Source organism: Phyllostomus hastatus, unplaced genomic scaffold, assembly GCF_019186645.2.
Source record: "Phyllostomus hastatus isolate PE091 unplaced genomic scaffold, TTU_PhHast_1.1 phas_contig_80, whole genome shotgun sequence".
NCBI lineage: Eukaryota > Metazoa > Chordata > Mammalia > Chiroptera > Phyllostomidae > Phyllostomus > Phyllostomus hastatus.
This window is the reverse complement of record NW_025333960.1, coordinates 18555102-18578387: the sequence shown is the minus strand read 5'-3', so window position 1 is coordinate 18578387 and position 23286 is coordinate 18555102. Positions and strand designations below refer to the sequence as shown.

General features: G+C 36.5%; 1 protein-coding gene across 3 annotated transcripts in view; it reads left to right on the top strand.

Annotated features, from left to right (window-relative positions):
- ABHD3 (abhydrolase domain containing 3, phospholipase) overlaps nt 1-19690 on the top strand; it is a 40916-nt gene extending 21226 nt beyond the window's left edge. Inside the window, exons 5-9 of one of the 3 annotated variants that reach the window (XM_045849978.1) lie at nt 10481-10593; nt 14086-14259; nt 15541-15589; nt 15669-15834; nt 18816-19690. In XM_045849978.1, coding sequence (XP_045705934.1) covers nt 10481-10593; nt 14086-14259; nt 15541-15589; nt 15669-15834; nt 18816-18994 — 681 coding nt within the window. In that variant the 3' untranslated portion in view covers nt 18995-19690. Of the gene's footprint in view, nt 1-10480; nt 10594-14085; nt 14260-15540; nt 15590-15668; nt 15835-18006; nt 18069-18815 lie in introns of those variants that run through there. The other 2 variants (XM_045849979.1, XM_045849980.1) reach the window with 2 other exon arrangements.
- The last annotated feature ends 3596 nt before the right edge of the window (nt 19691-23286 follow it).

The window sequence follows — 23286 nt, the reverse complement described above, 5'->3', positions numbered from 1 at the left end:
AGGAGGCTACAGATGGATTACTATGTAGGTTGTATAAATGTCTAACCATTATGTTGTACATATGAAGCTAATATAATATTGAATGTCAACTATAATTGAAAATTTTTAATTAAAAAAATAAAATAGTCTGGCAGTTACTCAAAAAGTTAAACATGGAGTTACTGTATTATCCACAAGTAGGTATATACCCTAGAGAAATGAAAATATATATTCATGTAATAACTTGTATACACATATTTATATGAGCATTATACATATTTATATAAACATTATTCATATTAATCAAAAGGTAGAGCCCTGGCTGGTGTAGCTTACTTGTTTGGAGTGTCATTCCTATAAACCAAAAGGTCACAGGTTTGGTCCCCAGTAGGGGCATATAAAGATGCAACCAAACAATATTTCTCTCTCACATCAATGTTTCTCTCCCCCCTCTCTCCTTCCCCTCCCCTGTCTCTAAAATCAATAAGCATGTCCTCAAGTGAGGATTAAAAAAAAAAAGTAGAAAGAACCCAGATGCTTATCAATGGATAAATGCTTAAATAAAAGGTGGCATGTCCATATCATGGAATATTATTCAGCATTAGAAAAGGAATGAAGTACTGATACATGCTACAACATGGATGAACCTGGAAAACATGCTAAGTGAAGGAAGCCAAGGAAAGAATGTAAGATCATATGATTCCACATATATGAAATGTTAAGAATAGGTAAATCTGTAGGCAGTGAGAAAAAGTAGATTAGTGGTTGCCTAAGGCTAGGGAAGGAGGGTAACTGTCAATGGTAGGAGTTTTCTTTTGGGGGTGATGAAAATGTTCTAAAACAACTCTGAATATACCAAAAACCATGAATTGTACCTTTTAAATGGGTGAATTTTCTGGTATGTGAATCATGACTCATAAAGCTGTTTTTAGAAAAGCCTCCCTCAGGCATTTTCCAATTACAGTAAGAGCTGGTTCAGCAGGTAAGGGGGTGCCAGCACGGGACCAGACACTGGAACATACTTTAAAGCAGTGCTGCTTCAAGTGTGGTTTGTGGACCAACTTCCACTTCTCAGACTATCTGACTTACCAGTCCCTGACAACAGGAGGGGCTGCAGTTAGATATAAATGAACTTCATTTCCAAGCACACTATTTTAGTGAGGGGATTTTTTCTTTTTTCATAGCAATACTGTCCTGGTGAGAGAAGCAGCATGCTTCCTTATGTTGTGAGACCAGCCCCTGATACCACCTTGGACTGATACTTTGAGTAGCTCTGCTTCAGAGACCCTCTCATTCTTAAACCTCGTTTTACAGAGAAGGAGAGTGGCAGGCTTGAGGTCGTAAAGTTGATGAGTGGTCTCAGGGCAGGAACTCAAATTGACCAGTAGAATGTGTACCTTTCAGCACTGGTTATAAGTCAAGTCAGGCTGAAAAATCTCAGGGTGGAAATAACAAAGGTTTTCAACTAGGTAGAAATAACTAAATGTTTTAGTGATTAATTAAAGACTCAGATCTAGAGAAATCTGCTCTTGTTTTCCACTGAGCTTTTCAACCTTAGTTTTTTCATGGAAGTTAATGGGGGAGCTGGGTGTAGAGCTCTTTTCTATCATGGGCCCTGTTTTCTGAAGAAGGCATTCAGAAAGGATTAAGGACTTCTCTCCCATCTTATGAAACCAGAGAAGTAGGCATTTGTGCTGCCTGTCACTACCAGAACCAATAAGCAGAGACAAGGATTGAATCTTTATGGGTGCTTTATTCAGGTGCAGGTGATCTGAGACGGCTCTGTACCCTCAAAAACCGTGTTAACAGAGGGAGAAGGAAATGGTAGGCAGGCGGTTTGGGAAAAGGTTAATCAGATAAGAGTTGCAGTACTGCTGCAATTTTCCTAGTATTTCCTTATCTGCTGATCAACAATTCTTTATCTGCATCATTGAGCCATTGGGTTCCAGGGAGGGAACCCAATGGCTCAGATACCATCTCAATCAATCTTACCTCCTGAGCCACAAAAGTTGAATTGCTTGTGGCCATATAGGTCATGCATTCTGGTTCCTGGAATAACAGCTTTCCACACATATTAATCACTTAAGCCTATCACCTAAAACTGAAGAATCTTGAATTCCCCTATCACTTATGGTCTGAGGGAGGAGGAGTGCATAGGACAGGGCCAGCCAGGGCACAATTCAGTTGTCACACTAGTACCTTCTAGCATTCTCTTTCCTACAATGAAAACCTTCCTACTAAACACCATTGTATCCCATCCAAGTCTGTCCTTTTCTAAATGCTCCCAGAATAACCTCTCCCTCTTCCCTCCACTCCATCAGAAAAACCCAGGAAGGTGGAGTTCAGTCAGATGTGGGTATGGATTCATTGAATCCTTTAGAATTTTATCCTCACATTGATAGTTCCAGTAATATCAACCATTGTGGTGGTGAGTACATGAAGGGTTTTACAATTCCCTATATTTAAATAATTTTCAAATAAAAGGAAAAGAATGTTTAAATAATTAAAGGATTTTAGGAGAAAAAAACAATACTTTAATAGCTAGTACTAGCTATTTAATACTTTAATGCTTTAATGCCACTTATTGAATGCTTAATATGTGCCAGGTGATCCTGTAAGTGTGAGATATTTGATAGTATATCGGGTCCTCCAATAACATCATTTCATTCAATGCCATTTTGTTATAATGTACATGAGATGCCATAGCTACTTGTCTTGTGTATATTAAGTAGCCTGTGGTAAAATTGGTTGCATTATATGTCCTTTTGCTTAAAGTTGCAGAACCTATTGACAATGTTAATTGAGGACTTGCTGTATTTCCCCATGCACTGCAAAGAATCCCTGTGGAACTACATTTCCCTCTTTCCAAGTCTCTACATGTCAGGTAGCTGAGGTGGCTGAGAAAGGCCCAGGAGCCAAAAAGGTCCAATTAAGGGCTTTTATTCAGGGCAAGACACTGTGATCAGGGAGGCTGAGTCTGAGCAGACTACAGCAGCAAGGGAAAGGGGAGAAGGGTTGTTAAGGGTGTGCAGCAGAAGACCCCCGGAGAGGGTGGGTTACCCTTCTGACCTGCCCCAGGTGTCCTGGGTATAGGTGTTTGCAAGACAATATCCTCTGATCAGGGAAGGCTGATTCTGCAGCAGAAAGTCTAGGAGATTTATGGGCTTTGCCTCTGGGAAACACTAGAGGGAGAGGGGAAGGGCAATGAGGATTCAACCTGTTTCCAATAGGGTGCTTGCAGCTATGTCTCAATCTCACCTGATAATAGGAAATCCTGAGGTCAGGTATTTAGCTAGGGACACATACCTTCTTTGTTCCAGCATAGGTGGTGGCTTAGGTCCTCCATGACCCAGGATATTCTAACACTATATAGATTTTATAATTTTATCATTGCAGCCTCCTCCTCTCTTTGGCTCACCTCTCACCCTGTTTCTTTATTCTCTTCAAGCCCTTGGTTCTCAACCCTGGCTTCACATTAGAATCCTCTGGGAAGCTTAAAAAATACTGATCCCTGGGTTCCCTCCCCAGAAATTCTGACTCATTTGGTCTACAGCAGCAGTGAGTCAAGGTGTCTATAATTTGTCTTAACAGTCTCCAGTGAGTCTAATATACAGGCAGAGCTAAAAACCAAGATGGTGGGTAGTTCTAGATGTGGCAGCTTTCCTTAGAACCCTGGTCCTGGTGTGCCACCTCTGGACCCAAATCCAGCCAGAGCAGAACATGAGATTTGCTTCTTAGGACCATGTACCAAGGATAACACCTCTCTTTTTGGTTGACCTGCTCTAAGCCACTAACACAGCTGTGCTGTTTTACTGCTGTAACTGTGCAGCACATGTGCTATGACCATGTCAGACACTGGTGGGAACATAGCACAAAGGCTGTCTTAGCCTCAGAGTCACCATGATGTCTCCTGGAGTCCTTTGCTTTGTTGCTAGTTATTTTAAGAAATTATTAAAATCTCAGGCAAATTTTGATACTTGGTCATTTTATATGTCTATCAATGACTAGGTGAAATGGTTATTCATTAAAGTCCTGATTTTAATTATACATGCATACTTTTATTTTCTATTACTCCTTATTTAACAAACTCATCTTCCAAAAATAAAATCAATTTTCCTAAGGACTATTGGGTAAATCACTAAGTACAGAACCAGGGGTGGGTAGAAAAAAAACAAAAAACAACAATACAAACACATTGTAGATATCAGTTAAACAGCATCATTAGTCCTATTGTAAAAGGATTTGTCCTTTTTTTTTTCTTTTTTTTTCCCTGAGAGGGTGCTACATCTCCATGAGTTTATCTAAGCAACAGCTTATCACATAGAGTACAGATCTTTAAATACTTAAGAGAGGAAAACTGTAAAATGAAATATCGTAAACACCTGGTGATTATTAGACATTATGATGACATAAATGTGTATTTTAAATGATTTTTTAAAATTTTAAGTGTGTTTTTAAGTTGTCATTTTACTGGACAGAAGACTAAAGTCCTAGCTGGCCTGGTTCAATATTGAATATGTGGCAACCCCCTCATTGAGAGAAGAATCCTGGGTTATGACTTCCACAGATTAGCAAATGAATCTCCTCCGAGAATAGCTAGGGACAGTCAGGCTACCTGATTAACAGGGTGAATTTAAATTTCTTTCTACACCACAAAAAAATTTCGGTGAAATTTGCATTGTTAAACAAATGACTTCTAAATCAGGACAAGAAAATTCTCTTTCAAGCTGCCAAGAGGGCACTATTCCCTCTTGGACCCCTCCCCCACATATAGCACCACAATACAGCAAAGTGGGTTGCACTGCCCTGGTGAATACCTAAGACTCCACCCCTTACAATGTAACAGGTATGTGGAAAGAAAAAAAATATGGCCCAAAAGGGAGCAGATCAAAGCTCCAAAAACAGAACTAAGCAATGAAGAGATAGCCAACGTATCAGATATAGAGTTCAAAACACTGGTAACCAGGATGCTCACAGAAATGGTTGAGGATAGCCATGAAATACAGGAAGAAGTGAAGGCTATGCAAAGTGAAATAAAGGAAAATATACATGGAACCAACAGTGAAGGGAAGGAAACCGGAACTCGAATCATGATTTGGACCAGGAGGAAGAAATAAACATTCAACCAGAATTGAATGAAGAAACAAGAATTAAAAAAAAAAAAATGAGGAGACACTTAGGATCCTCCAGGACAGTTTTAAACATTCCAACATCTGGATCATAGGGGTGCCAGAAGGAGAAAAGGAAGAGCAAGAAATGGAAAATTTATTTGGAAACATAATGAAGGAGAACTTCTCCAATCTATCAAAGGAAATAGTCTTCCAGGAAGTCCAAGAAGCTCAGAGAGTCCCAAAGAAGTTGGGCCCAAGGAAGCACACACCAAAGCACATCATAATTACATTACTCAAGATGAAAGAGGAGAGACTCTTAAAAGCAGCAAGAGAAAAGGAGACAGCTACTTACAAAGGAGTGCCCATAAAGCTATCAGCCAATTTTTCAAAAGAAACCTTACAGACAAGAAGGGACTGAAAAAAACCATTCCAAGTCATGGAAGGCAAGGACCTATATCCAAGATTACCTTGTCCAACAAAGCTATCGTTTAGAATAGAAGGGCAGATAAAGTGCTTCCCAGATAAGGTCAAGTTCATCATCACCAAGCCCTTATTATATGAAATGTTAAAGGGACTTATCTAAGAAAAAGAAGATGATAAAATATGAACAGGAAAATGACAACAAACTCACAATTATCAACAACTAAACCTAAACAAAACAAAAACAAAAACAAACTAAGCAAACTAGAACAAGAACAGAATCACAAAAATGGAGATCATATGGAGGGATATCCAAGGGGAGGGACAGGGGGCTGGTGAATGGGAGAAAAGGTACAGGAATAAGAAGCATAAATGGTAGGTACAAAATAGACAGGGGGAGGTTAAAATAGTAAAGGAAATGGAGAAGCCAAAGAACTTGTATGTATAACCCATGAACATGAACTAAGAGTGGGGAATGCTGGTGGGGGGGGCAGTGCAAGGTGGAGGGGAATAGAAGGGAGAAAAAAACGGGTCAACTGTAATGGCATAAGTAATAAAATATATTTTTTAAAAAAACAAAATTCTCTTTTAGTTTAGGGAGAAAATATCTTGTCTATTTTTTGGAAATTGATTAAAAGGATAAATTAGATATTATCCATAGATAAATATAAAATATATGCTTTATTTTTTTCCATCTATTATGCATGAATAATTAAGAATTTATTTTATTTCTTTATTTTCTTCAACAAAATACTGTTTTTCTCTCTGATCATAGTTGCAGTTGAACAATTTGAATAATCTTGGTTTGTAATTATGTCAAATTATTCTGTCTAACTTATAAAATATTTATGCCCAAATATCTGCTGGAAGGTTATCTATCATTTAGATTTTCTATATTTTTCCAGATTTTCCATTTTCACCCCTCTCTAAAAGTAGTTTTCACCACTCAGCTGAATCCTGCCAAGTCTCTCTTTATCCTATTCCTGATTAGGTCTGACTCTGGAAACATGGAAAAAGATAGGAATTGCTGCAATAAGATAGTGGCTTGTTGCATTAGTAGCCCTAGCAACTGAGAATTAACTAACACTTTTTTGCCTAAAAATTTACTAGTTTGATTTTCAGACCTGAAGACAATTTCTCCCAGGTCTACCAATTCAATGTATTGCCTGCTTACATATCTTTGTTGCATGTCCTCGATGAATCCTTTCTTCAATGAGACTCAAGTCCTGTGAAGAAAGAAGGGATATGATGTGCCCTGTCGGAACCCATCAAGGAGCAAGAAGTTGTGTGATATAACCACATAGTTTTGCATATCAAAAGTTAGTGATCAGGTCTTTTCATTTTCAGTTCATGTGTTTTAGTTCTATTTGACAAGTATTTATTGACTGTCAGAGATAGAGGAGCAGTAATAGAGAGAGGCTCACATATGATAAGGCAAGGAACAGGCTGACCAGGACAATTAGGGGCAGAGCTGGAAAAACCTGTGAGGTCTTGGAGACCTAGATCCAAGTCTTGCCTTTTGCCTGGCATTTATTCAAAATATGATTTCGATAGGCAGAGTTGACAGTGAAGAATACTTCAAGGAGATTAAGAACTCTAAAGTCAGAAGAACAGCACTGTCCCATTGACTCGAATTCATACATATGGAGAAATAGTAAAATACAGAGGTGCAAAGATTGCTTGGCATATTGTTGAAGGCTTTGAACACTTGGCAGAAGAATCTGCCCTTAATTCAGTTGGTAGTGGAAAGGTAACAAAGAATATTAAGCAGAAATACTGTTGTAATTAATGTTGTAAGTGTTCTTTAGGAAGATTAATCTGACATCACTGTCAGATTAAGGAGGTGCAATTTGAGATGGTTATCAGCAAAGGCTAGGAGTTAACCAGTTATGAGGTTATTGCGGCAGTCCAGGTGAGAGAGAAAAAAAGCCTGGTAAAGCCAGGTAACACAGTTGGCACCATACTCTTGCCACCTTCTTACCTCCTGGCACTTACCATACTTATGCATGCCTACTTATTGCTTCCAACGGCAAGCACTCATATCGCTTTGACTGGGGGCCTTCTCTACCTACTGGAGCCTTCTGAACCTGTGCTTAGGGCAGATCAGAAGGGCCAAGGAGTTAACTTCCTCCAGGAACAGCCTTCAAGAAATGGCTGAAGGGAGCTGCTACTTGGTTGGGATAATTTTGAACCATATTCAACACAGCCTGCCAAAGTGCCCCAAGAGGATTGAGTCCCAGTTGCCCACAGCCACATACTGCTTGGTAACATATTCTTTATTGACTTGCCACCCCTCCTGACTCACTTCATCACCCCCTTACTGGTGCTTCCTGGTATCACCTTCCAAATGAGCTGCTTGCATTCACATCCTATACCAAAGGCCACTCTGAGAGAATCTAATATATCAAACCTTTACTAGAGTTGAAAGAAGGGGTCTCCTATGTTTGCTGCAAGAGATACTGAGAAGAAAGAAGCCAGAGGACTTGACAGTTTATCAGCTATGAGGGTCAGGGAAAGGGAGAGGACAGTGTCACCTATAGTTTTAACTAGGAAAATACAGAAATCACTTATAGAAAAATGGGAAGTTAGGAGAAGCATTGAGTCTTTGTGAAGAGAAAAAGGTTTACTTTTGAGCATTTTGAGTTTAAAGTACTGAAACAACATTACAGTGAAGTTAACTGCTAGAACTTGGAAATTTGGATCTGGAGTTTGGGATAAAGAAAAGAGAGTGAAGATTTCAGTTTAGTCATTGCATGGAGGTGGCTTGATGGTAGGTAAGACCTTCAGGAATTGGGTATTAACCAGAGAAGCAGATGCAGGCCTAAGACACAACTTTTGGAAATGATTAACCATGTTCAGGGTTGTGTGAATAATGACAGAAACTGGGCAGGAAATGGAAAGCCAGCAGCATGAGGAAAGCTGGACAGTGCCATCAGGGAAGCCAAGGCAGCAGCGGGCAGAAAGTGGATCATGCTGGAAAGGTTTTGGGTTTGCTGAGTTTCAGCATCCTGGCAACTTCTGCCAACACCACTATTATCAGTTTTAGTCTCAATGTAATCCATTTGGAGGAAAACATTTAGGGAAAAATAAGTTCCTGTATCTGAGGGTTCTAGATATTAATTTGTTTACTAAGCACCTCATGAAATTCCAGTGCTTTGTAAGAATGTTTATTTTTTACAAGCATATAACCCAAGCTCTGCTGCTTTGTGGCATTTGGCAAATTACTTAGTTGTGCTGAGCCTCAATTTTATTGTGTGTAAATAAGGAATCAGGTGCTGTCTATGGTCCTTCCTGGCACTAAGATTTTCTGATTCTAATAATTTTTCACAAACCACTTTTCTTGTACCCTAACTCTGTGTGGTTGTGTGTATATGTGTGTATGTGTGTACATACATGGGCATACATACTTTGCTTAAAACCTGCATAACAAGAGTACACTTTGGTGACTTGTTCATAAATAATTCAGAAATTTTAAAGGTATTCAGTGTGAAGAGAATTCACATGAAATAAAAATGCCAAGTAAGAATGATATTTTCATGTAAATTCTTGTGACAAATCCTGCAGTCACTATGAATGAGCATAGTAGTAGATATTGTTCTATTTAGACTTTGCACTGAATTTGTGCCACTCAAATACATTTAATCACAAGGTATTTTTTAAGTATCTCAGCTTAGTCAGCTGTTCAGGTGTTACAGGAGTTATTTAAACTCTTTAAACTCAGCTTCCTGTTTATAAAATAAATGTGATAATAGGATCTCCCTTACAGTTTTGTGGACACAAATTTAGTGTCCAATAAATGTTATCCATTATAAATGCTGTCAGGTTAACATTTATCTTTTGGAGAGCTCCATACTTGCAGATCTCAAAAAGATGACAGTAGGCAATAGGTAGTGTTTTGGTCTTAAGTTTAATTGGAAGGATCACTGAAAATTGTAATTTTCTTAGACTACTCATTAGTGATTGAATGGTGGGTGATACACCTTCACACTGTGGTCATGGTTTATGGTGATTGTGATTTACTGGAATACTGCCGCTGGGGTGGTGCAGATAAATGGTTTCAGTATTTGTATTAAAGTAAAGCCAGAGTCTTCTTCTTGTTATTAAATTTAATTTCACATAAACTTTATTCACACACACATTTGCACATATTCTACAGACAAGATTGCCCTCTCCTCCCACATCTCAAATAATACATCTGTGAAGCTTTTCTGCTAGAAACAGAGTCTTTGTTGATGAAGTTGAGGACATGAAAACCATTTGTTTAAATGCATTATGTATTGAAGTATAATCAGCTTTACATATTTTAACATTTTAAGTGTCTGTTTCAATGTGGTGCAGCTGGGGCTATGTGTACATATTATTGTAAAAGAATATATTTAATTAATAGATCAGACTGGATATTGCCTTATCTAGACTGAAAGCAGTGCCAGGAAACCACATTCCTTCACTGGTAGATAGCACTCACAATAGAAAAGACAGTTCTCCAGTTAGAAATGAGCTGCAAATTAAAAAATTTTGTGGCATTATTGGAAAGTCTTTTCTGTTTGCTTGTTTTTTTTTTTAATAAAGAATTACTCTGTCAGGCATAAGGGGTTGTTTTCTATTTAAAAAAGTGTAATTTTCCACATTTTCATCCTAAATTGACTCCATTCTTGTTTGGTCAGAAGCACATTTAAGTAGGGTACTGTGTATCTGTTTCATTTAAGGTATTTGTATTGGTCTTGCCCATTTCAGTTAAGCCTTCCTTGCACAATGTGAGTCTTTTTGTTAGTGCCAACTTCACTAGCATTGACTTTAAATAACATATGTGCACTGCAAGACAGGGAAATCATAAATTTTTATTATTCATAGTATGTGCAAAGGTTATTTTCCCGTATTTATGACTTCTTGCTTTTTTCAATATTTCTGCATTATACAAATCATGAGCCTCACGATTTTAAATCTTGTACTTTACCTGTCACTGCTTACAGACACCAAGGACTTACTGTTGTGCTAACACGGAAGATTTGGAGACAGTTATTCACCACGTACACAGTCTGTACCCTTCGGCTCCTTTCCTGGCAGCAGGGGTTTCAATGGGAGGGTAAGGTTTTTCCTTTCTAAAATCTCTTAGGGAAGTGCTCTTACTGACTGCTACACGGACAGTTTAAAAAAAAATGTTTGGTTGTTTTAATCATATTCTACCACATAAGATTGAATGAATGAAGGACTTAATTCAGGTGAATTTTAATATTTTCCTTGCCTTCTGGTCTCTGCAGTGCAAAGGACACAAGTATCTCCTTGGAGTATTGGGTGTTTTATGAGCATGAAGGCTTGTCTGAACCCCATGAAGTTGATTTCCATTACTCGGTAGCTTCCATGTTAACCTTCAGATTCCCTGATGTACTCCCAGCTGGCCCTATACCTGTGTTCTCCTGGACCACCCAGGAAGCTGAATTTGTAGCATGACTTTTATGACTCCCATCAGAGAAGTAATCACTTATTGCTCTCTCCAACTGAAGAGGCCTTAAAAAATTTTTTTCTGGTGGTGTTTTGTTTGTTGGTTGGTTTGTTTTGGTTGTTGGGCAGATGGACCTACCCTGCAATGCTCTCCTAGAAACTGTAAAATTTTGTTAGCTCCCTAGCCCAGCTGATATTTTAACGACATGAATATTATTGTAAGTTGTGCTGCTTACAATTACATTAGGGCTTTTTTTGGAACTCTTATGCAATGTATATATAGGTTCATCTCTACTAGTAGTGTTTATATTTTTTGTCCTAGTGATACTTAATAAAATCCAAAGTTTTTTTATCTGGAATTTTAGATTCCTTATACCATTGTCCAAAAATATTCTTTAAAATCAACACATGATATATAAAATATTTTTTCTTAATTTGATAATTGAATTAGCTGTCAATTTTCAGATAGTCTTAAGAGCATATTTATTTGAAAATGAACAGCTTTTACAAATGATGGACTCTAAAAAATGGGCTTTAACCACCTTCTTAGATTCTGATAAACATAAACTAAGAAGAAAAGAATACGTTTCTTACATTAGCATGGAAGGTCTGACTTGACCTACTAAAGGGAGAAATCTGAATCAATGCAGAAAGCCTAGGCGGAATCTCTGAATGGTGCTTAATGGACAGAATTTCGCTTTTGTTTCCTTTGTCCCATAATGTGAACCTAAAAGGACGGGGTGCCAGCTGAACTTTTTTCCTTTAATCTTATAAATTCTTGACTTTTTTAAGGCCAGACCTTACATAAAGGCCCAGATTCTCTATTCAGAAGCTCCTGGGAAATGCCTATTCATGTCACATTGAATCCTCGGTGCCCAAAGGCAGAAATTGACCATTAGCCTTTGCAGCTGGTTGAATATTAATGTCTTGTAAATTGTTCGAAGGAAGCACCCTTTCTAGTTGCCTAGCACTGAGACACGTTCCCAAGTCAGTTTACCACTTGGGAATGTGTTTTATACAGCATGACACAGTTTTTCTTTTGGAGTGCAACAGACAAAAGCATCTGTCCAAAATCCTTATGTCCAGTGCCCACCCTCCCCAACCCTCAGACTGGGGTAACCCTCAAGCCTGTGATACAGGGAGTCAAGTAGGAGCTTTGAACCAGAACTGAGTCTAACCAAGGAGCTAAGGCTGCTGTAGAACCAGAATGATTCTAGTCTCTCAGTGAATTGGTAAATTCGCAGTAACTCTAAAACTTTCAAAAAACAAACATTCAATATAATTATCATAGCTGAGCAAAACTAACAGTAATTCCTAAATATTATCAAATATTTAGTCAGTGTCACATTTCCCCAGTTGTCAGTTGGTTGGTTGGCTGATTTGTAGAGTTTGTGTCGGGAGCCAGATAAAATCCATACATTGGGATTGATATGCCTGTTAAGTCTCTTAATCAATGGATTCTATATCTATCTCACTCTCCCTTTTTGTAACTTTTTGGGGGGATGAAAAAATGGAGTTCTTCTTCTGTTTAATAAAATTATGCTTTTGGGGGTAACATCTTGACATTATTTTGCTTCTGAGTAATAACCAAGAAGTTCTCTAGCCACCTACTTGGCCATAGCTACTCCTGGTACTACTCGTGATGGCTTTCCTTCTGCCCTTTCCAATTTGCCCATTATTCAGCCTCCCAGAAATCTCTGACCTTCAGCCAAGGAATAGGGCCACCAAAACTAGGATCAGAGAATGAACCCTTTGTAGAAGCATAAGCATTAACCCTTTAAATGGCTTAATGAAGCACGTACTATATACAAAGAGTCATTATAGTTTCCTAAAACTATAGTGAAATCTCCATTTTTAAATCTAAAACCTCATCACATCCACTCAGTAAGCCATTTGGGTTGGAAAAAATGAATGAGAGTTTTTACCCATTTCTTGCATTTCAGAACCTAGGCAATTGGAGAAATAAAGAATGAAAAATACTAGAATGAGAAGCAAAATTCAGGACATCATCATTTCTCTTAGATAGCAATATTAAACTTAGATTTCTAACATTGGTATTATGTTAAACTCCATACTTATCTCTTTAACCAAAATAAGTTAGAACAGGGTAGAATCAGGAAAATTGATAGAACAAAGAGGAAACTATGTGATAGGAAGTAAGGATAAATAACAGGAAGGAGAAAACTAGTTACTTTATGGGCCAATCGCTCTGCCTTAACTCAGAAAATCGAACTGGATTAGGGAGGCCTTTAGAACCTTTCTATCTGGTACAAGTATGCAGAGGCAATCAGACTGGCCACCCAGAACGATTCTTCAGAATCTTTGACAGTGAGACCCAGACATCTATAATAGTTTTAAAACTTCCCTGGTGATTCCAACATGCAGCCACATTTGAATGCTTCCCCTTCTGTGCATTTTCGTCTGTGCCAAAGGTTGAAAAGCCACAGCATGCAGGCCAAATCTGACCATCTGTCTGTTTTTGTGCAGTCCAAGATCTAATAGTGGTTATTATATTTTTAAATAATTGAAAAAATAAAAGAATACTAATATTTCATGATGTGAAAGTTATATGAAATTGGAATTTCGTTGTAGGTATAAATTGTTTTATTGGATCATGGCCATGGCCATTTACTTATGTATTGGCTGTGGATGGCTGTTTTTGCAATTGCAGACTTAAGTGGTTGCAGCAGAGATTATATGCCCCACCACCCCAGCCCAAAACATTTACTCTGTAGTCTTTTTAGAAAAACTTTGCCTGAAACTCCCCTCACATACTAAATTAAATATTCAACTGGAGGCTGACGTGCAGGGATTTGCAAAATTTTGTGTGTTTTTTTTGGAAAACAAAACACTCGTACAGTAGAGTTTTCATATTTTACTTTATAGAAGGATGCATATATAAGCAATCACTGTATGCTTTGTCCCACTCACAATACAGTCATTGCCAGAGAAACAAGTATATGACTGAATGTAAGAAGAGAATGAAGATACTTGAATGCTTTCCCGAGATAAAGTACTTTAAACACTGGTTTATGTTTTTCTTCTCCATAGTTTGTAAAGTCCATAGTTAGGAAATGGGATGTCTTGAGAGAAATAACAAATTTATCACTGAGTTTCCTGTTTCTCCTCATTTTAGAATGCTGCTTCTAAATTACCTGGGCAAAATGGGGCAAAAAACTCCTTTGAAAGCAGCTGCAACTTTTTCAGTTGGTTGGAATACTTTTGCTTGCTCGGAGTCATTGGAGAAACCACTGAACTGGCTGCTTTTTAATTATTATTTGACAACTTGCCTCCAGTCTTCAGTTAATAAGTGAGTCATCTCTAAAACCTACTATCTCCAAAATTTTGGGATTACAAGCCCCAACTATAAAATGTTTTAAAGCATAGCACTGTTAATATATGTATATTTATGTTATATTACATGCATTACTACTCCACCAAATATTCTTTATATTAGAAATGTATACAAAAGTAAAAAGATTTGGAGTATAAACTGGAAATATAGATGAAAGTTCTAATGTTTTCTTTCTGTGCCCCAGTGGATTCCCTGTCCCTGTATAGCCCCTAGGGTAGGGGCCCCCACTGTTGCAGAACCATTGTTCTGCCACTGCTCTAAACTGTTCTAAAAGACTAAAAACATTGGTATCGAGTGTGTTGAGTAACAGTATGTGCTGACAATATTTGAGGAACCATGTTACTTCAGTATGTTTTAGAGGCTTAGAAGAATTCAGTTCACTTGGATATTCTCAGTCCCCCAAGTTCTTAACATTATCAAAAGAACATCTTTGCATTAGTTTTTCTGGAATTGTCTGTGCATTTTATAACAGTTAAACAGTATGTTAGCAAAAAAACATACTGTTTCTGTAAATGGAATATGTTTCCATTTATTTTTTGATGACTCTCACCACACATATTTAAGTTAATGATAAATTTAAATATAAACTCTAAATAAAATCAGTTAATTTGTGCATGATTTATTGAAAACCATAGTTACTCAAAAGTTGACATTAAGCATTGGATTAAATTTAACCTATTTTTTTAAACTACAGATGCTGATTATAAAATATTGCTATAATACTAAAGAATTATTAATCACTGTTGATCACCAGAATGGGAGACGGTAGCAAGGAAAGTGAACGAAATGATTTAAGTTAAGATATGGGTTACACAATAAAAATGACTGATGTTTGTAAAATAAGTACATAAAAATATAAATTCTAATTTTCATTATAGCAATTTAAAAAATAATATCTTCAGATAATTAATCCAACTGAAAGCTCTGGCTTCCATAAGGCCTTTTTGGCCAAACTGGGGTAATATAGCAGCAGAGTGCAGGTCTAATTTGTTACGAAACAATACTTACATTTATTATTATAGAACTGGTTCATTCTTTCTCACTTAAGAAAAAAGTATTGTGCTTTAAAAAATGTCTTTGGGACAAATATCAGTGTACTCCTGCTATGTCTGGTTAAAATAAATAATTATTGAATATCAACTTGGTGCCCTGTGCTAGGGTTATTACTATGTATTTTAGGTATGTTTGAGATGAGAATGACCTTACTTTCTCACTTTTGAAATTCTTTTGTTCCAGGCACCGGCATATGTTTGTAAAACAGATCGACATGGATCACGTCATGAAGGTGGGAAAAGAACTCTATGTAATTCTTTTATTTTCTCTTTAGATCCCGAGAATAGTTATACCCTGTTTTTGTTTTTCAGGCTAAGTCCATCAGAGAGTTTGATAAGCGATTCACTTCGGTCATGTTTGGATACCGAACAATTGATGATTATTATACTGATGCCAGTCCAAATCGTAGACTGAAATCAGTAGGGATTCCAGTGTTGTGTCTGAATTCTGTGGATGATGTTTTTTCACCCAGTCATGGTAAGATTAACATCTTTATATACATTTTGAGATGAGTTTAATATATTGTTTAATATATTGTTTTTAAATAAAATACAGTAATAAGGAATAAAATGTCAGTCTTATAATGTTTCCCACTGCATTAAACAAACAAAAAAAATAGATACTCATAATTTAGTATCTAAATTTACCAGGTTACTTTAAATTTTGTCATAGACCTATATCTAGTCCACTATGTGAACAAATTATGACTCTCAATATCTTGCTTGTTTTCATTTTTATAACCTTTCTTTCTCATCAAATACACTATTCTTTGGATAATATATATTACAGTATCTTTGCCTCAAAAGTACATTGTCATCACTTTCCTCTTCTTCCTGAAGTTTCTTCCTATACAGAAAGAAACCTTTAGAATATTTCTCCCCTTTTAACCTGGAAGACAACTTGAGAATGTATAACATGGTGTCTTTGTAATGAGTGTAGCACATTCAGACTCTAAAGTCATATTCGAAGGAAACAGTCTGTTTTCCCTCTGGATACTGTATAAAAGAAAATTATGCCTAAATTAACTTCCTTGCTCTTAATTCAAGAAGTACGGAATTTGGTAACAAAGATACATATGTGTTCATAAATATATTCATGTGTTCATACATTGAAGCAATATAAGATGATCAGAAGTAATCATACTATCTTAAGAATCAGTAATCTTGACCTCTAGTTTTTTTTAATGAAACATCACAAAGATTTATGTAAAACTTTTTCTCCCTATTTCCCCCTAAATACTTTAAAACATTTCCCCCAACAACTTCATTAAAAAAATTATTCTGACTGCAAATATAACATGTATGTATTATCTAGTTTTCAGAAAATCCCCCAGAGTATGTAAGAAAAAATCACCTATCATCTCTGTAGAGGATATTATTTTGTTGTGTGATTTATGATTAATCATAGATAACATTAGGTGACTGGAACTTTTGGCCTTTGACCACAAATAAGAAAATGAAACTGTAAACTTTAATATCAGCTGAATTACATGGTGATTGTATAGCCTATCTGTTGACCTAAGGAAGTCTAGTATTTCTCCATCTATTTTTATATTTCACTGACCCTTCTCACACCATCAAAAATTTCCCAGTGTTTAACCTGACCTACTTGGTTGAAGTTCAAACTCACTATTTCCAATTCTTTCCCAAGCCCTTAAAATAGTCTTGCAACACTGAAATAGTGGACCATTGTCTGCATTCTGAGAGGGAAGGCAGCCAGCATCTTTGACATGACTCAGTGTGGACAGCCTTTTGTTCTCCTGACATGACTAACTTTCAATCTTAGAAATTGCAGAGTGTATTCAGAGTGTACAGTTGGGGCTCTTAATAATTCCATTCCAAGTAAATGTAGCACTCTAAATCTAAGCCTTAATGTGTGAGGTGAAAAAGAAAAGCAAAAACAGTGTCAGTAATACCCCCTGCCCCTCCCACATCTGAGCCCAATGTAGCTGTTCATTTTTAGGTGTGGCTGGCTAAGGACGTGAGTTCAGGACCCCTTTTAGATAAGAACTTGACTTGTTGGGCCTTGATGTAGGGAGTATTGTGAAGGGTCAAATTTGGAACACCATCTAAACAGACAACTTAGGCACAGCAGCAGCTCTGTCTTAGAAGTAGCTCAGTTCTCGTTACACTGTGTTAGCTTCTTTCCCTTCGTTAGAAGGGTGTGGTGTGGGTATAGATCTGACCTATAGTTAGCTCATTTACCTCTAAGACTCTGCCCAAGATATGAAAGTCTAATTATTACATCAGCCATGTTATCTTAATTAGGGAGATGAGATTTAGCCTATCTGAAATCAAAACACTTCATGCCAGGTTGGGATCCATTATAGACCTCAAATCAAAACATTTTCACTGTTTGAACTCTAATTCATATCCTTTAGAGTAAAGTTTTTACTCAGGGTAGATTTTATAGAGCATATAAAAAGACTCTCATTATGGGTGAATTATTTAAATATAGCCACTATAATTTCAAAATAAAGTTTTCCTTTTTCCTGGTTAAAAATAGAAATTCAGAGAAGGAATATAAAGAAAAAATAATCACCAATGTTATTTTTTAAATCTATATGACTTTGGGTATGGTGATACTTTGATTGATTGATTGATTGATTGATTGTATCCTTACCCGAGGCCATGCTTACTGATTTTACAGAGAGTAAAATGGAGGGAGAAAGTAAAAGGGAGGGAGAGAAATATTGATGTGAGAAACACCGAATGGTTGACCCAACTGGGGACCCAACCTGCAACCTAAGCATATGTCCTGACCAGGAATTGAACCTGCAGCCTTTCAGTTTACAGGATGATGCTTCAACCAACCAAGCTACTCAGCTACAGCATCACCAGTGTTTTTCACCACCCAAAGATAATCACTGTGACTAGTTAGACTAGTATTTTATTCCATTCTTTTTTGCTATCTATATATGTTTTTACTATATAAATCAGATGTGTAATTTTGAATCCTTGATACAGCCACTATCTGGCCCCAGGAGTCTAACTTCACATAAAGTTAACCAAAGCCATACATAATAAATGTATAACTCTCACAAATGTATTAAGATTAGTTGTTTGTCTTCCTTGGTATAACGTTTAATTGGGAATCTTATAGCATAACATTCCTTGAAATATCTCATTTTAATTTGTCACAAGACTCCGCCTGTTCTTTTGTGTTATGATTAAACACTTACATTGATTCTTTCAGGATTTTTGTCCAGTACACAATTGTAAACATGAACTATTTTAAGAATATAGATGGTTGATATAAATTAGTCAAACTTATTCTATTAGCCATAATCATTATAAATATTTGCTTGTCTAATGGTATTTTGCTTATAATGATTGGAAATGAGAATGACATGTACTCTCTCTTGTTTCCTTATTATCCAAAAATTGGTAATAATTATATATTTTTCTCTCTCTTTTCCTCTTACCCTTCCTGATTCTCCCCCTGCCCCTGCCTCCAAGCTATTCCAATAGAAACTGCTAAGCAAAATCCTAATGTTGCTTTAGTCCTTACTTCTCATGGAGGCCATATTGGTTTTCTGGAGGGTATCTGGCCAAGGCAGTCCACTTATATGGATCGAGTCTTCAAGCAGTTTGTGCAGGCCATGGTTGAGCATGGACATGAACTCTCTAACATGTAGTTCTTCAGGTGCATTTTGTCTGAACCACCATATAAAGCAGCTCAGCTTAGTGTGCACAATCTTAACTACTGTATATAAAGCAAATAAGCCAGCAGGTGGTGAAGAGGTCTCAAGTGACATGCAAAAACTACTTTTTTAGGAAACAAAACAACTTTGTAGCAAGAAATAAAATATAGATTTAGATTGTAATTTATGTAGATTTTATTTTTACTATGCCTTACCAAGTATGACCTTAAATAAAGTAGTACAAACATGGAATTGCACTTAACCAAAACTATTGTATAAAAATATTTTAATTCCTCAGGGTTTTAATTTAGGCTTTTTTTTTAGATTACTCATTTTATATGATTTAATGGTACTTTAATAACTGTTAAGAGATTTTGGTTATTTGAATGTAAGTTGTAAGTTGGCACATTCCTAAGAGTATTTATACCTAATGATGACAACATGTAAACTGAAATAAGATAAAATACAACATGCTAATATTTTATGTATTCTAACTTGAAAAGTCAAATGCAACAATGTTAGACTGACTTCTATACATGCTCTTTTATTCTGATAATATTAAATTAAGGCTGATTTATGTTTTATAATGATTATAGTTTACATGCTTATTTTTAAAATAGTATATATATATACATACATATATATCATTATATTAAAATAAATTCTACCACTTTAATTGTTTCCTTGTGAGTTTTTGTCTACAAAAATGTTATCCCTAGAAAGCAATTTATGATAAATTCATGAATTGCATTATTAAGAAATACTAAAATTGTTTTATTCACTGTTTCCAGAATATTGGACTCATACCATGTGCACCAATTAAAAATACTTTCAGCTACAAGAAAACTATCTAATGGTGAATTAATAATAACGATATATCTATATAATTACCTTATATCACAAGAAGACTCCAAGGCCAGGGCTGGTGTAGGGGTTTACCAGTGTCATCGAAGACTCAGGCTCTTTCTGTTTCATTTCCATCCCCTTAGCAGGAGATACATCTGCCCTTTAGGGAAAGTGACAGCTTTTCCAGAAGATTTGCCTTTATATCCTTTGGCCAGAACTGTGTCACATGGTCACCCTGGCTGAGTAACAGGCTGGGAAATCAAGTCTGTGAACTTTCCCAATCTTGGAGGCAAGCCAGGGGGAGGGGATTGGCAATGATTGTTGGGCTAGCCAGCCAACAGAAATACCTTTCACACCATTCAGCATCTTTCCCCTCATATTTTACTATTTCAACCTGCTCATAAAATATGTATATTTTTGCCTCAGGTATCACACACATTGAGAGAACGAGATAGAAAAAAAAAGCATATTAACACAAAATTATTTACTAAATATGCCACCAATTAGAGAGTTTCTTATAGCGTTCCTGATAATACTTGTAGACTCCCCTGTAATTATGTCTGTGATGACAGCACTGATAATACCAATGCTTTTTGGTCTATTCAGCATATACTAATTGAGTAGTAAGAATCACTTTGAGTTCATACGGTCCAGGTGGAGCTGGACTTGCCTGTCAGAATTATCTTCTAGATTTTGAAGAAATTTTATCAGGAAAATTGTTTACCCACTGGTCACAGCCAGAATAGGTGAGGTGCCCCCTTACCTCCCTCTACTGCAAAAATTAATTCCAGCTAGATTTTAGATAGGTATAGAGGTAAATAAGTAATACATAAAAAGTATTAGCTGAAAGGTTATTTTTCATTGTGGAAGGCTATCTTTATAATTTTAGAGCAGAGAATTCCTTCTTAAGCAAAATATAAAAAGTGAGAAGGTATAAAAAAAAGTGGCAGATATAATTATATAAAGAGGAAAAACTTCAGTTCTACAGAACCACAATAAACAAAATTAAATACAAATGACCGAGAAAAATATTTGCAATATATACAAGGCAAATATTACAAAGAACACTCACAGAATGATAGCCAATAAATAAGATCCAGCACAAATAATGCTCCTTTTTTATTACATAAAAATCTTTTATCACATAATCATAAGCATGTAATTCTGTAACATAACAATATCACACTCAAGCACACCATATGACATTTTAGGTGAAATGTTAAAATTGCTGTCGATCGTGTGCAAGATATTAGCGTACCCTACCCACCACACTCAGTGGTGTTACTTCTGCTGGGCCCTGTATATTAAAAGGTGGACAATTTCACTAGTAATTTAGGAAATATAAAATTTAAAGACAAAAATTTTTCTGACCATCAAATTGCAAGTTTAATAACATGCAGAATTGATACTATACAGCCTCCGCTGGTGTAGCTCAGTGGATTGAGCATGGGCCTGTGAGCCAAAGGGTCCCTGATTCGATTCCCAGTCAGGGCACATGCCTGGTTTGGGGGCCAGGTCTCTAGTAAGGGGCATGTGGGAGGCAACCACACATTGATGTTTCTCTCCCTCTCTTTCTCCATCCCTTCCTTCTCTTTAAAAATAAATAAATAAAATCTTTTAAAAAAAATAATTGATATTATACAATGTTGGTAATAGTATAGGGAAATAGTTACTCAAATTGGTGCAATTATTTTTTGGAAGACAAAAATATTTGACAGTTTTAAAATATAAGAGCAACCATATTTAGCAATCCCATTTTGGTACTTCTTCAAAATATATCTTATTTGTCCTCGCTGGTGTGGCTCAGTGGATTGGGTGCTGGCCTGTGAACCTAAAGATCACCAGTTTGATTCCCAGGCAAGGACACATGCCTGGATTGCGGGCCAGGTCCCCAGTTGGGGGTAATTGATGTATCTATCTCTCACACATTGATGTTTACCTCTCTTTCTCCTTCCCTCTCTCTAAAAAATAAATAAATAAAATCTTAAAAATTTTAAAATGAAATAAAGTATTTTATTTATTTGTAGAGAGAGGGGTAGGAGAAAGGGAGAGACACATCAATGTGTGAGAGAAACATTGAACAGGCACCTTTTGGTCTGGTCCACAGGCTGGTGCTCAATCCACTGAACCATGCCAGCTAGCCTAGCAATCCCATTTTGAAGAATCTGTGCTACAGAAAAGCTAGCAAGGGTTTACAAAAATAGAGGCTCATCGTGCCTTGGACATTTAGAATAACAACCTATTTAGTAAGAGAATGGGAAGATTATGACACATTCACATTGTGTAGCCATCAAAAAGAATGATTTGTAAAGGTATTTCTTATAGATACCTTATAGTGCCTGATAATGAAAATATTTACTGATTCATATATATATATATATATATGATCTCATTACTATAAACAAAATAAATTACAGCTATACCTGCATGTACTTGTTTATATGTGTTTGTTATAAGGAGGTGAGCATTTTTAAATGTTGATTCTTTTACATGGAGGATAGACTTTCCCCCCGCTTTTCCTCCACTCTGTAGCAAGCTCTGAGAAAGATGGACTGAGTTTAAATTGTTTTCTCCATCCCAAGCACTTAGCACATTGCCTGGAACAGGGTATAGGTCCTTAGTCCACATTAGCTGAGTAACAGTGGTACATGTACAAAAATTCTACCTTATAAGCCAGCTTTCTGTTTTGAAAAGTTAAGTTTATGTGTATATCCTGGAGTTTTCTATCACTTCATGTTTCTGTTTGTTATTGTCATCATTAATCATGTATCTAAAGCCTTCTTACACAGCCTTGTATTTGCAATAGGGATACAAATGGATATGGTAATTTTCTTCTCTTTCTTTCCTTCTTGACAATTCCACATTTATTTTTTAGATCTCGAACCCAGTAAATACACACACACAAACACATACACACAAGTTTTGTGGAACAATACTCTTTTTGTGCAATACACTGTCATATTTTGGAGCCCATCCTGTTCTAGTCTGTTGTATTTTATTCTTTTAGATGCCCTGCTTTTTAAAAGACTTTATTTATTTATTTTTAGAGAGAGGGAAAGTGAGGGAGAAAGAGAGGGAGAGAAACATCAATGTGAAAGAAACATCCATTGCTTGCCTTTCACATGCTCCCAACCTGGGACCTGGCCTGCAAAAGCTTATTGATTCTTAAAATTGAGTGATGGGGGCTCATCACATTATTCTCTCTACTTTTGTGCATAGTTTTTAAAATTAATTTTTAAATATCCCTCTAAAAATTCACTTTTGAGACCCACTAAGGGGTTGCAACCTACAGTGTGAAAAACACTGGAATTCTAGAAGTTACTAGAAGTTAAAGAAATCTCTATTGTCAGTGGCAGTTGTCACACTTGGTTATAATAGTTTCTTTATTTACCTGCTTTTCTCCAACAGACTGCAAATGCAGTGAAGACAGGAAACATATC